This window comes from Barbus barbus (assembly GCF_936440315.1).
Source record: "Barbus barbus genome assembly, chromosome: 22".
Classification (NCBI taxonomy): domain Eukaryota; kingdom Metazoa; phylum Chordata; class Actinopteri; order Cypriniformes; family Cyprinidae; genus Barbus; species Barbus barbus.
The window spans coordinates 22,222,004-22,238,443 of NC_136750.1; the positions used below are offsets into that span (position 1 = coordinate 22,222,004).

Genomic DNA, 16,440 nt, shown 5'->3' on the forward strand with positions numbered 1-16,440 from the left:
GAATAATTCATTATTTTAACTCTTTGATGCCGACCGATTGAACAGCAAAGCAACTTTTTCTGACAGGTTCGACTAAGAGTCAATCGACGATTTGCCTGAAGCTGGTGAAAAATATACGTTAATAGTCGAAGAGCGGAAATGATACAAATAAAACGTATAATTTGATTGTGCAATAATTTAACAACACAAAACGTGTTTTAACTAGTCAAAGAACCGATACACGAAAACATTTCTTAAATATTGTTGGACAAACAGTATGGGAAACAATATTAAATATTAAAAGTTGATAGTTTAATGATGCAGACATCACCTATATAGGCACAACAGCAATCTTCAAAACTTAAAAGGGTACTTGTGAAATAAATCTATAAGTGACCACAGGTTATTTTGGAGTAATGATAAACATCATGCTGTGACTAATATTTTCTCCAGTGTATGAAAGAAAGCCTTCTGAAAGGCAGGAAAACAGCAGACATGGAAAAACAAATGAGCACGTGTTAGTCATTCTTGGAAATGTAATAAAACCACCACCACAAATATTTCTTATTAATCAACATTTTATTTACAGAAAGAACAGAAATGTGTGTGTGCACTGTTGTCATCACATTTTAAAAAGCAGGATCTTTTTCCCCTTTCTATCGAAAGCAGGAACTTACAAACACGGTTGAATTGATGTTTTAACCAAAGACCAATCATGGAAATTGAGACAAAGCCTTTATTGATCTTTTGCAATGTTTCTGCAAACATTCCCACCCCTCACCCCTTTACTAAAATCTCACAACTCATCATTCGTCTCCAGCCCCCCCCTGCAACCATGGGGTTTCAAAATAAATGCTTAAGGGAAGAAACAGACAAATGAATCTCGATGCACTGGACTGTGATGGACACAAAAAAAAATAAAAAGCACGCAATGATGGAGTTTCAAGAGTGCAATTAGTACAGCGATGGCAAGATAGATAAAACAAAACACTAAAACCGGATGCATTAACAGAATTGTTATATTAAAAGAAATATTACGCAAAATCTCCCTTCACGCTAGCTCTACCTTGCCCGTAGTCCAAAACATAATCAAGTCTACATCCTTAACAGTTTCTGTGATGGTGGAACGACTTTCCAGTTGAACCATTTCCCAGGTGAAATTACTGTTTGCATGTGGTTTAAATCTGGCGTCTCTTTTCCGTTTTTAGTGAACTTACACTTTTTTGCTAGGTTTTCTATCAGGGTAAGTTTGACCGAAAGGGTGCTCTAAACAGGGGGCTAGTCTGCTGCTCCTCATTAATAAAAAGAGAGCAATGAGAAGAAAATAGGTTAAAAGAAATATAAAAAGTTACCCCCCTCCCACAAAAAAAACAAACAAAAGGGACAGACAAATGACAGTCAGTTTTAATGCACGCTTCATAGCAGAAGACTGCGGCTACCTCCTCAACCACTGTAAAAGAAAGCCGTATGAGTAGATCATCTGCCCATGCATCTCAACAGCAGTGAATCAGGACAAAGACATTTTTTGTACTAATGTGCATTTAAATCACAAATTGTCTGAAGTTTTCTTTTTTACTTGTGTTAATATATTCTTTACAGTTTACCATAATTTTTTGTTTCCTAAAACTGTGTCCTTTACATGAAAATGAATAGGTCTTGGCAGAACATGGAGTTGTTTTCACTCTTGACTTCCTTTTTTTTTTTTTCCTCTTTTTGTCTCCCCACATACATTTCTAGACTTCAATATTGTTTCCGGCATAAAGCCTGGTCCATGTTCGGGCTGAAAAAGACAAACAAATGCAGAGTTAATACACCTGGAAGTGTTTTCTCTCATTCTTAAATGCATGTAGAGCACAAAGCTGACTTCAACTCCAGCTGTGTGAACAAAAAGGGTGAGGATTTTTCCAATACATTATGACTAACTGTAAAAAGCAATTAGCAAAAGCAAAACAATGTCCTTCGAAGGCAGCTACATGAGATAAGAACTATTTCGCAAGAGCATCATTATGGATTAAGGCCTCTGAGACACACAGACTATCACTGGCCTCTTAAAGCTTATTGAACACCCAGAGAAAAAACTCTGATTTAAGTGAATTTAAAACAGACAAATAAATATTAGCAATATCTATTACTCATTCAGAGATGGATTCTTCATGCCATTCTAAACCTTTATGATTTTCTTCTGTTGAACACAATAAAAAATATTTTGAAGACCGTTTTTGTCAAAAGCAATTTACTGTCATTATATGGGAAAAAATATTTAAAATATTTTGCGTTCTGCAGAAGTCATTAAGGTTTAGAACGTATGGATGCCTGTTTCTGCCATGGAATTAAAAAAAAAAAATAAAAAGGTAATTGCGACTTTTTAATCTCACAATTCTGACTTTCCTCACAATGTTAAAACCTTTTTTTTTTTATATAAACTCCGAATTACAAAATATAAACTCAGAATAGTTAGATAGTTAACTAAAAGTTCAGATTTTTGAGATGTTAAGAATTCTAATACAATAATATATATATATATATATGTGACCCTGGACCACAAAACCAGTCTTAAGTGTCAATTTTTCAAAATTGATGTATCTTGCAATTATAACTTATAACTCATCATTGACTTTTCTCACAGTTTTCAGTTTCTCATTACACAAGTTTTTCTCAGAATTGCGGCTTTATAATTTGCAATATTGTCTCAGAACTGAGAGAAGGCTGAATCATATTTTTTCATCAGAATATTAAAGTATTTTCTTTTTAAGAATCAGCTATCCCTTTAAAAGCATTTAACCAGCACCCACCTGTCTCTATGGCTTGAGCTTCGTTACTCTTCCACTGCTCTGCGACGTCATTTGCTAGAGGATCATCAGGGTTGGGAGCGCTTAGTAATGCCTGGATTGATAGCAGCACTGTGCGGATCTGCAAGGCTGGAGACCACTTATCTGTGAGACATCATAGCATGTAGAGAGATAAACAAGAGAAAGAGCATTAGCAGAAAAGTAGCTGCTAGCTTCCATATGTGCCAAATCCAGCCCTGGACAGTTGAGCAGAGAGATCATTCTCTGTGGGGTCAAAAGTGTGATCGGAGATCCTCAATCTTCCAAAAGGGATTAAATGGGCAATCTTTCACACAATGTGCATGTTAGGTAAGTGATCTATAAAATTTAATAGACTTAAATTGTCAATCCTCTGAGATAAAGATAAAATGAGTCTTTTCCAGAAATCATAACTCGTATTCATTTTTCTCCCACAGACTACTCAAGGGACAAAATCCTAATTTCCCCATTTTATCAGCACATTTTATTGCCTAATTCAACCAAGAGTAAGGGGAAAAATGAGTTATCTATCATTTTTACTGTCTACTGTTTTGTTAGTACTGTGACAGGCTACAGAAAGGAAAAAAAAATTATGATAAAATTTAATGTAGCAAGGAATTATTTTGGATAAAAATGTTAAATATGCTTAAAGTATGCGTTTTTGCTTTGGAAAACGTTTGCTTCTCCCATTTTCTGTTTTCTCTCAATATGAGCAAACACTTTCAGATACAAACACAGACAATTCTATAATTACTGTAAATATTTACAGTGAAGCATTCACAATGATGAATGAACTGAGAACAAAGGTTGTTCCAAGCTCATTTTTAGCTTTATCTATTGAATTTTCACCATTATACAGAAACTCACATGACAAAATCCTATCTTGCATATCACACATGTATTAAATGATGTAACCATTTAGTTTAATTGTGAGTACACACTAGGGCTGGGCGGTATATCGAGTTTGTACGATATAGATATATTCTTTAGAAGCGATACGATATAAGGCAAACAGTAGTTTGAAACGAGCACATCTGAAAATATATCGGAGGACATAGACTGCGTAATACATTTTGTTCTAAACATGTGACAAACTTTATATGAAGGGCTTAAAAAATGTTTTTTTTAAATATAGAAGCCTATGGTTTAGTTTCAGTTTAAAACGGCTCTGACAGAGAGGCTGCGTGTGCCGCTGACAGAGACTCGTTCTGTTTAATGTGTTTGAGATGTGCGGTTTTCCAAAATGCATAACTTACATTTCACAGGTATATTCTCCATCTGTAAATGTTAGAAAGCCATGGAAATATTTCCATTTTGCTGTCCGAAGTGCATGAGCCTTCTGCTTTGAGATTCTCCGCTAAACTTCACAGACTTCATTGAACGAGCGCCGTTCTGCTTTAAAAGCATTATTTTTGTTTTTAGTTTGCAATGTTACAATGTAATGTGATTTTAACATAACATACGCCTATGGTTAAATTCACTTTATTTGTTTAATCCAAATACAAAAGCGTATAAATACCGAGATATATATCGTAGACCGCAAATCAGCCAAAAAATACCAAGATATGAATTTTTGCTCATATCGCCCAGCTCTAGTAGACACACACACACACCACTGTTCAAAAGTTTGGGGTCAATAAGTCTCTTATTTTCACCAAGGCTGCATTTATTTGATCAAATACAGTAAAATCAGTAATATTATAAAATTTTATTTAAATTACAAATTTAAATTTTAAAATGTAATTTATTCCTGTGAATCTGCAAAGCAGATTTTTAGCAGTCATTGCTCCACTCTGCAGTGTCACATGATCTTTTAGAAATTATTTGAAATTCTAATTTGGTGATCAAGAAATATCTCTTCTTATTAATGTTGAAAACAGTTGTGCTTCTTAATAATTTTGTGAAAGCTGTTATACATTTTTTTCAGGATTCTTTGATGAATAAATAGTTCAAAAGAGCAGCATTTATAACATTTTACATCATAAAATATCTTTACAGTTACTATTTGCCAATTTATTGCATCCTAGCAGAATAAAAGTAGTAATTAATATATTTCTAAATAAAATAAGTCTTGCTAACCTCAAACATTTAAACCGTAATGTTTGTAAAAATGCATGATGTGTTTGAAGTCACAGCAGGTGAAATATAGAAACTGGCCCTTCAGGATGTGACATCTGAATAATGAAACATCTAATGATCATCTGTGATCTTCAACTTCAAAAGAGAAATGTTGCCATTTTTAAAGGGGTCATATGACATTGCTAAAAAGAACATTATTTTGTGTATCTGGTGTAATGTAATGTGTTTGTGGTTTTAGGTAAAAAAACACATTATTTTCCACATACTGTACATTATTGTTGCTCCTCTATGCTCTGCCTTTCTGAAACGCGTACATTTTTACAAAGCTCATCGTTCTGAGAAGCGGTGTGTGCTCTGATTGGCCAGCTACCCAGTGCGTTGTGATTGGCCGAATACCTCAAGTGTGTGACGGAAATGTTACGCCCTTTACCGTATTGTAATGGCGTGTCCTGGCGCGACGAGACAAAAACAATAAAACCCATTATAACCGAGGCATTTGTCACATCCAGTGGGGACATAATAACTGATTATAATGACTTAAGTGTCTTTTTACGCATCACATCGCGCCGCGTAAACATTACCATGTCTGCATTTGTGATCGGAGAAACAACAAACAACAAGTGCTACTCTACACTGCTCAAAACTCCTGTTTGAATCGTCAGTGGAAAATTCTTTAAATATGAAAACATACTTACAGGCTTGTGAGTCAGAAGCACCAGACTGTCCTTGCAAAGTTGGAATTGCCCCACTTTATAGAAACAGCCTTTGAGCATAGCTGGCAGGCTACTCCCAGGTTCAGGAAATAGTCCTCTGTAAAATGCGCTGCACACACTCTAATATTTGGGTTGAACTGTTCTGGAACAGTGTTGTAAATACAACTTAACCACTGATTTCTAGTTGTGTCCTCTTTTGGAAGCCCAAACAAAGTAGTTTTGCTTTCACAACGAAACACAGCGTCTTCCAGGACATGGCGCCAGCGGCAGCAACAATACAACAGCGAGAATAAAAATCAAGCCTTCTTTCTTTGCGTATACATTGGGCGGTGTTATGCAAATCTTCCCACACAGTGACATAGACATGTGGGGGGCGTGTTTAAATGAGGTGTTTTAGGAGGGCGTGAAGAATATCTATTTGGGTTTGAGACTTTAGTCTTTTCAACTTTAAGGATCTTATCTATGCATGAACAGCTTGTAACACTCCAAAGAGAAAGGAAAACTTGAAATTGCATCATATGACCCCTTTAAGACTAATGGCAGATAAAATGATGAATCACGTTTTGTTCCATGTCTCAAGAAAATGTGTGTTCCATTAAAGCAGAATTAAAGCATTAAGTACTAATGACATTCGTGTTTAGGTCAAGATGACTAAAATCAGCATGATCTGCTATTTAGAAAGTTTTAGAACAGGGGTAGGCAACGTTGGTCCTGGAGTGCCGCTGTCCTGTAGAGTTTAGCTCCAACCTTAATCAAACACACCTGAACAAGTTAATCAAGGTCTTCAGAATTACTAGGGCTACAGGCAGGTGAGGTTTTTTTCAGGGTTGGAGCTAAACTCTGCAGGACATCGGCACTCCAGGACCGACGTTGCCTAGCCCTGTTTTAGAAGATGAAATAAAACAGTCTCTCACCTTTCAAAATATCTAGACATATTCTTCCCAGCTTGTCTACATTGGGGTGATATATTTTGGTCATGAAGCGTACTTTCGGAGCTGCCATGGGATATTCTTCAGGAAGAAAGAGTTCAAGTTTAAAAGTTCCTCCCTCAAAGGGGGAGTCTTGAGGTCCGGCGATGACCACATGGAAGTAGCGAGCGTTCCCCTCATCCGGCTCTGCCTTTATACCTGGCACCGGCTCTGCCAACAAACGCTGTGTTTCCTACACACACACACACACACACACACACACACACGGGAACAGGATCAATTAGGCTGGAACATCAAGAATCTACACACTCAGTTAATTAGCAATTAGCCAAAGCACTGGTATTGAGATAGTCGGGTACACAGGAGTAAACAAATCAGACAACATGATTTGAAAGAGACAGCATGTAACGTGCACAGTGACAACAGTTTTGTGTATTGCTTCACCTTGTAATCTTCCACAATGGTCATGTAATGAAGACTAACTGTCATGCATCAACACAGCACATCCAATAGCAAACAAACATGTATGGCTAGGTGATACAAGGACTGACAGGCCATTAATAATGTTAGATTCTGGGATTTCTAAAGTAAATACGACCAAGCCTAGACAGACTTTCCGCACAGATCTTAGGATGAAGATTGCGGAATTAATTTAAACATGGTAAAATGTGTTACTTGGAGATGAGAGTCCTGCATTCTTATCGGTAGACAAAAGTGTTTACCAAATGAACAAACTTTGTGAACACTTGTTCCATCCCTGTGAAAATCTGCTGCAGGTTATTATTATTTATTAATTTATTTATTTATTTTTTTTTTTAAAGCAAGTTTATACATTATTATCCAAAAGTTGGGATCAGCAAAATATTAATTTTTTGCAAGAAATTAATACTTCTATTCAGTAAAGTTGCATTAATGATGAAGAGTGACAGTAAAGGCTACTTTTGCTAATGTTACAAAAGATTTAATTTGAAAATAAATGCTGTTCTTTTGATCTTTCTATTAATAAAAAAAATATACATCACTGTTTTTACAAAAATGAAACATTTCGAGCAACAAATCAGCATATTAGAATCATGTGACACTGAAGACTGGAGTAAAGGATGCTAAAAATTTTGCTTTGGCATCACAGAAATTAATTCCTTTTTAAAATAAATTAAATTAGAAAAAGTTTTTTTTTTTTTTACTTTTAAACTTTAGTAATATTTCTGCATTTTGCTGTATTTTAATCAAATAAATTCAGCCATGGTATGCATAAGACTTCTTTCAAAAACTTACTAGCCCCAGAGTTTTGAATGCTACTGTAGGCACAAATAATTGAACCGTGAAGGCTTTCCTGAAAATGTATGCATCTCAAATAAGAAGTGTTTTAGTGTAAATATCAACTAAGTCACAAACTTTGTTTAAATATAGTTACTAACGTCAGAACTACAATATTTACATATAATACAGTACCCTTGACCTTCAGTGAGGTAGAGGATGATCTTAAATCACCACAAACACTGCTGGTTAGGCATTCACAATGTTTTCAGTAAACACTCTCTTTGCACGACACTAGAAAAGACAGTACCTTGCAATTTCAATATCAAATCAGAGTTCTTATTACATGGTCAGCCTTTACGCTGTCCTGTAGCTTGCACTGCTCAATGACATTTAGCATAGTATTATCATGGTATTATCTCTCAAAGGTGTGCATTACTCATGAATTTAACTCAAGTAATGCCAGGTAATTCCGATTTGCCAAGTCGCCGGATCTCTGTTCCTTTCACACTATAAAACTATTTTTGGGTATCATGAAGCAGCTGTGGTTTGCACATTACATGAGAGATCACCAACTAGGGGTCACACATTACATATTTCACTAGGAAACAACCCGACAACTTGGTCTCCTTCATAAAACGCATACGCAAAAAGAGATGCATAGAATGGCGCAAGATCAAGTGTGAGTGGAATCTAGCGCAAGACTGGAATTCCTTCAGACTGCATTTATTTGCCCAAAAGCGCTGTAATAGTGGAAATATTATTAAAATTTAAAAGAACTATTTTCTCTTTCAATATAAGTTAAAATGTAATTCATTTCTGTGTTGGCAAAGCTGAAAAATTATTTGATAATTGATACTTTTACAGATTTTGGGCTTTTATGGTGACCTCAAGAAAACTGTCAGCATGTGAAAATCAGACCTAAAATAATGTAGTTAGTGTATATACCCGGCATTAGAGCAATGTTTCATCTGAAGCTAAAACTGAATCAAGACACTTTGCGTCCTGAGAAAGAGACGCAGGGCTGAACCTTAAAGCCCTTTGGAAACTCACACCCATATGACTAATGAGAATCTGATATCACCTGTGGAATGCTTGAGTCTGGAGAAGTTGTTCATCTGAGAACTGCTGTACTCTACACCTGAAAGATTGTCTATTTGGAATCTGAGAACTTGTGCCAAAAAGTGGATATTACAATCTCAGTGTCACAAACCTATTCGCAAAAGCTACCACACCTGTCCTGTAACCTATAGTTCAAAGGGATCTATAACTATGTAATGATGAACCTGTAAAACAAGAATCTTCTACAAGACTTTCCAGGTTTTTAACTGGACAAAACTAGCATGAGATATTTTTATAATCCTGATTTACTTAAAAAAAAAAAACTAAAACAAAATCCACTATACATATAATATACACTACCGTTTGAGGTGGCACAACTACTTTACTTTTTTTTTTTTTTTTTGAATTTAAAATAACTATTCTATCTTAAATATATTTTAAAATCTAAATTTATTCCTGTGTCAGCAAAGCTGAATAAAGCATTTCTTATTATCAATAGATTTTTTTTCCAGAAATCTGTGATTAATAGGAAGTTCCAAAAACATCTGAATTCCATATATATATATATATATATATATATATATATATATATATATATATATATATATATATATAGAGATAGAGAGAGAGAGAGAGAAATATTATAAATCTTCACTGTAACTTTTGATCAGTTTAATGTGTCTGTGCTGAATAAAAATTATTAAATTCTAACCCCAAATATGGCCATATATGGTTTGATATTCCTATGTTTTTACTGTTATTTCAGTTAATGAAATTCCTCACATTTTTTCAGATAACCCACAGTCAAAACCATGCAGAGCAAACACAGACAAGAGAGGGGCTCCCTGTCATGGTCTCATGCTTGGGGGACATTAAGGATGCATTCCCAGCCCTCCAACTCACATTAATCAGTTAATTTCCCAGCCAACCTGAGGAAGTATACATTTATAGATGCAATAAATTCATTTAACAGTATCCTCCCTGAGACCAAAAAATGTATAGGTGCAAATTATGTTATCAGAAGTACCCACATATACCCAAAAAATACAGATGCAGAGAGGATGCACTAGGGCCCACTCTAATGTATCCAATATCTATGATAAATATGCAGAAACATGCAATCAGAGTTTAGATATTATCAGGAGGAAGCAGCTTGTGTCATTTCATTTCATTTCACTAGTCCGTTTGGTGCTGGCTGTGCATTATGACTCTCCACATGATTTTTTTCGCTATTATTATTATTAAAGTAAGGTTGTATTTTCTATTTGCTCTCCTTTGCATTAATGTGATGGAGTAAATGTACGTTGTAATGTGCCCTGGGAAATACATATTAAACAAGAGATGACTCGGATTCATGACTTTGTTCCTATTCTATTGGGATTACGTTGTTGTGTTGAGTTTAATATGCTTCAAATGGACTGAGAATTGTTTAATGTATTCTTGGGAAAATGTGCATCTGGTCATAAATGTTGTCATTTTGAAGTAATTTATCATGATGTGGTGATTTGAGGGAAATGACTGAGTAAATTGAGATAATACGCTCAAATGTACCAGAGATCAAAAAAGGGACTTTGCCGAGATGGAGAATTAACTCACGAGTCAGCGGTCTGAGTGGCCATATAAGTTACAAACAAGTAAAATGTTATTTCTTTATAGATTATATAACAACAATTTGGAAAACAGACAAAAGAGAAAAGGTAAGGAGGATTATTTGAGAAAAGGGCACATTGATATAATAGGCGCACACCTGTAACGGAACTAACTTTTACCCTGCGACATAATTTCAGATTCTTGTGAAAAAGGCTGATTGTTGTTCCAAAAAAATCGTCACATTCTTTTGTGGAACACAGGAGACAATTAGGAACACCAGACACTGACAGCTCAAGTCCCCATTTACATTCACTGCATTTTTTCTATAAAATGAAAGTGAATGGAGACTGAGACTTTCATTTTGTCTAATATTTCCTTCTGTGTTCCAGACTGACACACAACTTTTGTTTTTGGTTTGGAAATGCACAAGGGTTAATAAACGATGACGATTTAAATCTGATTTTTTTTGTGAACTGTCCCTTTAATTCAGCGTTACACGTTTAATATTTCTGAGAGAATAAACAACAGTTCTCACTGAGGATGTTCTGTTCTTCAATTGATGTCTTATTTAATTATCTCTTCTTGTATTTTATTTGACATTTCAGCTGTTTGGGGCCTGCAGTCATTAGCTCATTTAGCAGCAGAAGCACCGCAACAGCTTCCCTAGCCTACAGGAAACGGGCGAGCCGAATTGTTTTGCTTATAATCGTATCCTTAGTGGCCAGATAATCATCCTGCACGCAGGAAAACAGATATATGGCTGTCTAGAAGTGAAATCGTTGCGGAAATAATTGTGTGACTGCTTAAATTCGACCATTTTACGCCTAGCTAGCGTCTCCGGAGCGGTTAGCTCGCGAGCTCACACACAACAGCTCGAGCGCAAGAAATGAATGACCGCGAGCCATTTACACTTCAGTTAGTGTGGGGACGTTTGTCATTTCTTAATGCTTTTGATTCTGGGTTGCAAATTGTAATGAATAAGACACAGGCCCTTCGCCGTCTTCCACAGCGGTGGATGTATTTTTAACCCACCCATATTCGGGAGACGAGTGAATGCACCGAAACGGAAGTGGCTAACAAACGCTAATCCAGCTGTCGCTTCTCTTTGGCTGATAGTTTCAATAATATTTGAGGACTTCGTCGTATTCTGATTAAAATAGAATGACTAAAAATGTGTAGTGTGTCTCACTTCACGGTTACCTTAATGATCCTGCGGGGCAACCCTGCCATCTTGTCTTGAATGCGGATTTTAGCTTTGACTCTCGGTGCCTCTTACTTCGTTCGCATTGACGGCGGAGACGCAGTGCACACACGCCTTCCGGCGCGCTGCGTCAAGACGCACGCGGAAACGTACGAATTTCATGACGCACTGGAAGTTGTAGTTTGTATTTAATGAAAATACAAAAATCTGCTTTGTTGCTTTCACGCGTCCCGAGAAAACACATGATTAAAGTGTTTTATGTCATTCTTTCTGTGCAGTACTTTTTTTTTTTTTTTTACTGAGGACGTACTGTATTTGACGTGAAGATTTAGAAATGAGCACTTCTGATAAATATGCACATGTATGAACACTACATTTCCACATTTGCAGTCTTTAAACCTACTATATAGCATTGTCAGGACTGCTGGTATTGATGGAAATATTCTGACATAAACTTTATAAAACTATAAAATTAATCAAATCATGAACTGCACCGATAAAGTGTATTCGTGAAGCCCCTCCCCTCTCTCTCTCTCTCTCTCTCTCTCCCCTAATACCTCTTTTATTTGAACATGGGGACTCAAGTTTTTGGAGTAGATGCCACACAGAAATAACATTTGGACCTCTTCACAGCGGTGTGCAAACTGAGTCTTTCAAAGGCTTACAGACAGAGGAGCAGGTCATCACAGAAATGAAGTCTATTCAGATACTAAGACCAGGTATGAAAACTTTTTTTCTGCTTAAAGACAACAATTCTTATTGTTTTTAATCAGTATGGTTTATCCTAAAAGATTGTGTCATATTTGTAGACAATATAACTTGTAAAAATCTTTATCATTTAAAAAAAAAAAAAAAAAAAAAAAAGTATACTATATTAAGCATTTATGTTCATATATTTATACAGGCATTTGCACATCACAGTAGGCATATTCAAAAGTAATGATGGATGAATAGATCTTAAAATTAAAATAGTGAAGACTGAGAGTCTTTTAATATTTTGATGTATCAAACTAATACTAATGTTATACACACATACACATATGTAAGTTAATTATGTTACATGAGTACACACTAAAACATTTAAGTAACATATTAAACAGTTATATAATTATGAATAATATGTTATAAGTACAAGCAAGTATAAATATTAAAAGTAGTAGGCCTAATAAAAAGTAGGTAGAGAGAAACATCACATGATGATAATAAGGTAGTTGTTGGAATTCTTGTTAAACTTTTCCTGATTGTCACCCTAAATTATTTCAGTAAGTCAAAACGAGAGGAAATACTACCAGTGACCTCTTGTTCACTAATTGACCCTTGATGTGTCTTATTATGGTCTTCAATGTGCTTTTCATCTGCTAAATAACTGACTGTGTCTTCACTTGACCATGAAGTCTCCCATGGATCTGCACCCCTGACATGTTTCAATCCTCCCTCCCAAATATGCCTTTGTTCCAGCACATAGCAGCAGATGAACCAGTGTCTAATTTATTGCCTTTTCCCGGTGCACACTGTGAACAGACAATGCCAGCTGAATTAGAGGGACTACTGCTTCCACTGAGCACTTGATATGAATGGCAGGATCCATTCTGACAGGACTAAACCTAACTTCCTAGCATGGTTATATGGCAATTTAATCAGTTCATTACACATTTCCATATGCCAGAAGGGCAGGTCTTTGAAGTTGTTTTTTGAGTGATTAAAATTGAAAAAAAGAAGAAGAAAAAAACTCACTTACGGGTCATTTGTTATCCAAAACAGACTGAAGTGTAATTATCTATCTATCTATCTATCTATCTATCTATCTATCTATCTATCTATCTATCTATCTATCTATCTATCGTATATATATATATATGAAGAGTTCAGATGCAACATTAGACTATAATCACCTCTAAACTGCGCACCATTTATTTATGTGTAAAATAATTCAAAAATATTTTTTTTCTTTCTTTTTTTATTAATATTGTTTAAATTAAAAATAGAGTAAATATTTATTTAAAATACAGTGCAAAGCCATCTGGGGCAGAAATAAAGAAAAATTTAATGCCAATGGATTTATATTTATACATTATCAAAGATTACTTTATTATAGCTGATTTGTAGATTGTAACCCAGAAAATTGCTCTGTATTTTTATATTTCTCATTTCCTGTGGTGGTCATTTCTGTCCATGAAGATCACCGATGTGACTATTTAGCCTTTTCTAATCATGTCCACATTTTTATTTGTGTGTTCATATAGAAGTGCCACAAAAACCACCAAGTTTGGTCTTCATCAGTACTATTCTGATGTAAAAAGTAACAACATAACATATTTCAGTCTAAAATCACCAAAGACCACCAGAGGGTTAAAACATTAATGATCATTAATCTCATGATTAAAATAATTCATAGACCATGCTTGTTTTTATAGTTTTACACAGAAATAAAAGTGATTCATGTTGTATGTGTGGTGCAGAATATAAAATTACAGTCTGATACATTTTTGAATTATTAGTTGAGTTTTTTGAGAACTATCATGCCAAAAAGTGACATGAAACACCTCTGATGACGATAATGTCTTTTTACTACAGCTTGTGTGGCATTATGGAGACCAAACAGATGTGTTTCCTGTCTATTTGGGCTGATCATCTATCTGGGTTGTGCGGCATCTTTCAACATCAGCCCAATGACAACAGGCCTGCACTCTGCCTTTTCTGCCACACGTAGCAGCAGCATATTGGGTGGCACTCAGCGAGCTGTGACCTTTGACCGCCTTTTAGTCAACATTGGAGAAGACTTCAATCCAGAGACGGGCACTTTCCGTTGCCGCCTGCTTGGCGCATACTACTTCTCATTCACAGTGGGAAAGTTCCCGAAAAAGATGCTGTCGGTCATGCTGGTGAAGAACAGGATGGAGGTGCAGGCCATGGCATACGATGGATACCAGAACCAGGGGCGCAAGGTTCAAAGCCAGAGCGTGATGGTCAGTCTAAAACCTATGGATATAGTCTACCTACTGCTTCAGGAGAATCCCCACTACGCCATCTACAGCAATGTCGGACCGTACATCACATTTAGTGGTTATCTCGTCTACCCAGACTCTACATCTTCTGTTGGATATCTCAATAACCACCTATCTCCTCCAGGCCTCCATCTTCCAGGTTGTCCTCCCCCTGTAGATACCTATTATGATTGGAGAAGAAGAACAACCATTGAGGAACCACGTTCTGCATTTTCAGTGGCAAGAACTAGATCAGCGCTGGGAGAAAGCAGAGGGCGTCGTGAAAGAGAAGCTCTCACTTTTGACGTAGAGTATGTGAACATTGGTGGCCATTTTAACAAAACATCTGGACATTTTACCTGCTACTTCCCCGGTGCGTATTACTTTGCATTTACCGTGGGAAAGCACCCTCGTCGTGCGGTTTCAGTGAAGCTGATGACGGGCAGAGGGGAGGTGCGGGCCATGGTGTTCGACGAGGACATGTCGCGGCGGAGAGAGATGCAAAGTCAGAGTTTGCTGTTGTCACTGAAAAGAGGGGACAGTGTCTGGCTGTACAGTCAGCAGGATGACGGATATGCCGTTTACAGCAACCAGGGAAGATATACGACCTTCTCTGGTTTCCTGGTCTACCCTGACGGCGAATCCATGAACATAGACAGATCTTTCCCTTGAGAACCAAATCCAGCTACAGTACTGATTAATTCATAGTTATGCCTTCAACCTTTTGTTTTTGTACAAAATTTGTTTGTTTTTTGCACCTCTTAACATAGTACTATGGTTATGTGCTTCTACACATTACAATCATAATGTAAATAAATACTGTATCATTTTTTTTTGGGGGGGGGGCTTCATTAATGACTTAACATTGGGTCTTTTCACACTTGAAATAGTCATTTCTAAATTGAACCCTGGGGATAAAGCGGCTAACCCCGCCTCTAAATTACAAGTGTGAAATGTACACCTTCACTTTAGTTCAGTTTAATTTAGAATAGAGTTTAGAACAATGTGTAAAGCCCTTATGGTTAGCAGATCTTTAGTTATTGCATGTTAAATTGGAACTTTAATTAATAAATATTCATATTTAAATGTAAATGAACTACTGATCTGTAAAGCATTAGCCTATATATCACTTTTGTTAGTGAACGTTACTATAAAGTTACTATTTCTTGTAAGCTATAATTGTTTAGCATTTTATATTATTGTAACCGTCTCATATGGTTAAAAGAAAAATTGACAGATTTTGTTGTTCCGTTGTGATTACTGTTGTTAACATGTAGCCTAGTACTTTAACAAATATTAAAAGTGTCCAAGATCTTTCTCATGGTTTATTCTTATTTTTTTATTTTAGCACAAAACCGACATCTATAAGTGTTTTGTTTCATAGTATTCATGTTTATGTTTATCCTCTTTTTAAAATGTATTTTACATCATGTAAAACAATAAAATAATTATTTCTAGCATTTAAAAAAACAACCAATAGGTGGAGCTCAGTCTGTCTACTCAGAAAGAGAAGCAAGTACATAAGTATTCTCACAAAACTTGTTCAAAACCATGAAAATTTCCAGAGTCACAATAAGAGACCATTTCAAAAGAGCAGATATCTTAATATATTTCATATATTTACATTCTACAGTAAATAAATAGATTTAAATTGCTAAATTTAACGTTAATTTAGTGCAAAAAATAAATAAAGAAATATAATTGTATGGTATATGGAATGGAAATAATAAACTAAACAAATAATATTTTGACTAGTAAACAATACATAATTAACTTCAAAGGCCATTTATTGTAATGTCTATAATATTCAATACTATGTGATTGATTGTGATTAATTTG

General features: G+C 35.7%; 2 protein-coding genes across 3 annotated transcripts; one reads left to right on the forward strand and one right to left on the reverse strand.

The window, feature by feature from the left end:
- Positions 1-539: 539 nt before the first annotated feature.
- Positions 540-11,723, reverse strand: LOC306888411 (ubiquitin-conjugating enzyme E2 N). Of its 2 annotated transcripts, XR_013785744.1 has the most exons (5): positions 11,617-11,723; positions 6,493-6,739; positions 2,772-2,912; positions 1,619-1,759; positions 540-1,429 (listed from the first exon to the last, which is right to left on the reverse strand). XR_013785744.1 is itself a non-coding variant. In XM_079446682.1 (4 exons), exons 1-4 carry the CDS (start codon positions 11,644-11,646, stop codon positions 1,713-1,715), a joined length of 465 nt encoding a protein of 154 aa, XP_079302808.1. In that variant the 5' UTR covers positions 11,647-11,723; the 3' UTR covers positions 540-1,712. The 2 variants fall into 2 exon arrangements, 1 of the variants encoding a protein (XP_079302808.1); XM_079446682.1 differs by having other exon boundaries at positions 540-1,759.
- A 2,485-nt stretch (positions 11,724-14,208) lies between these two features.
- On the forward strand, positions 14,209-15,273 carry LOC306888616 (complement C1q tumor necrosis factor-related protein 4-like; the record flags this gene model as incomplete). Its single annotated transcript, XM_079447050.1, has 1 exon — positions 14,209-15,273. The coding sequence occupies exon 1, from the start codon at positions 14,287-14,289 to the stop codon at positions 15,271-15,273; it is 987 nt and encodes a 328-aa protein (XP_079303176.1). The 5' UTR covers positions 14,209-14,286.
- Between the last annotated feature and the right edge of the window lie 1,167 nt (positions 15,274-16,440).

Bases quoted from the DNA above. Each gene is read 5' to 3' on its own strand.
- LOC306888411 (XM_079446682.1), bottom strand. From the start codon at position 11,646: ATGGCAGGGTTGCCCCGCAGGATCATTAAG. The intron at 6,740-11,616 runs GTAACCGTGAAG...GTGTGTGTGTAG, and splicing joins TGCCCCGCAGGATCATTAAG to GAAACACAGCGTTTGTTGGC. The intron at 1,760-2,771 runs GTGGGTGCTGGT...TGTCTTTTTCAG, and splicing joins AGCTCAAGCCATAGAGACAG to CCCGAACATGGACCAGGCTT.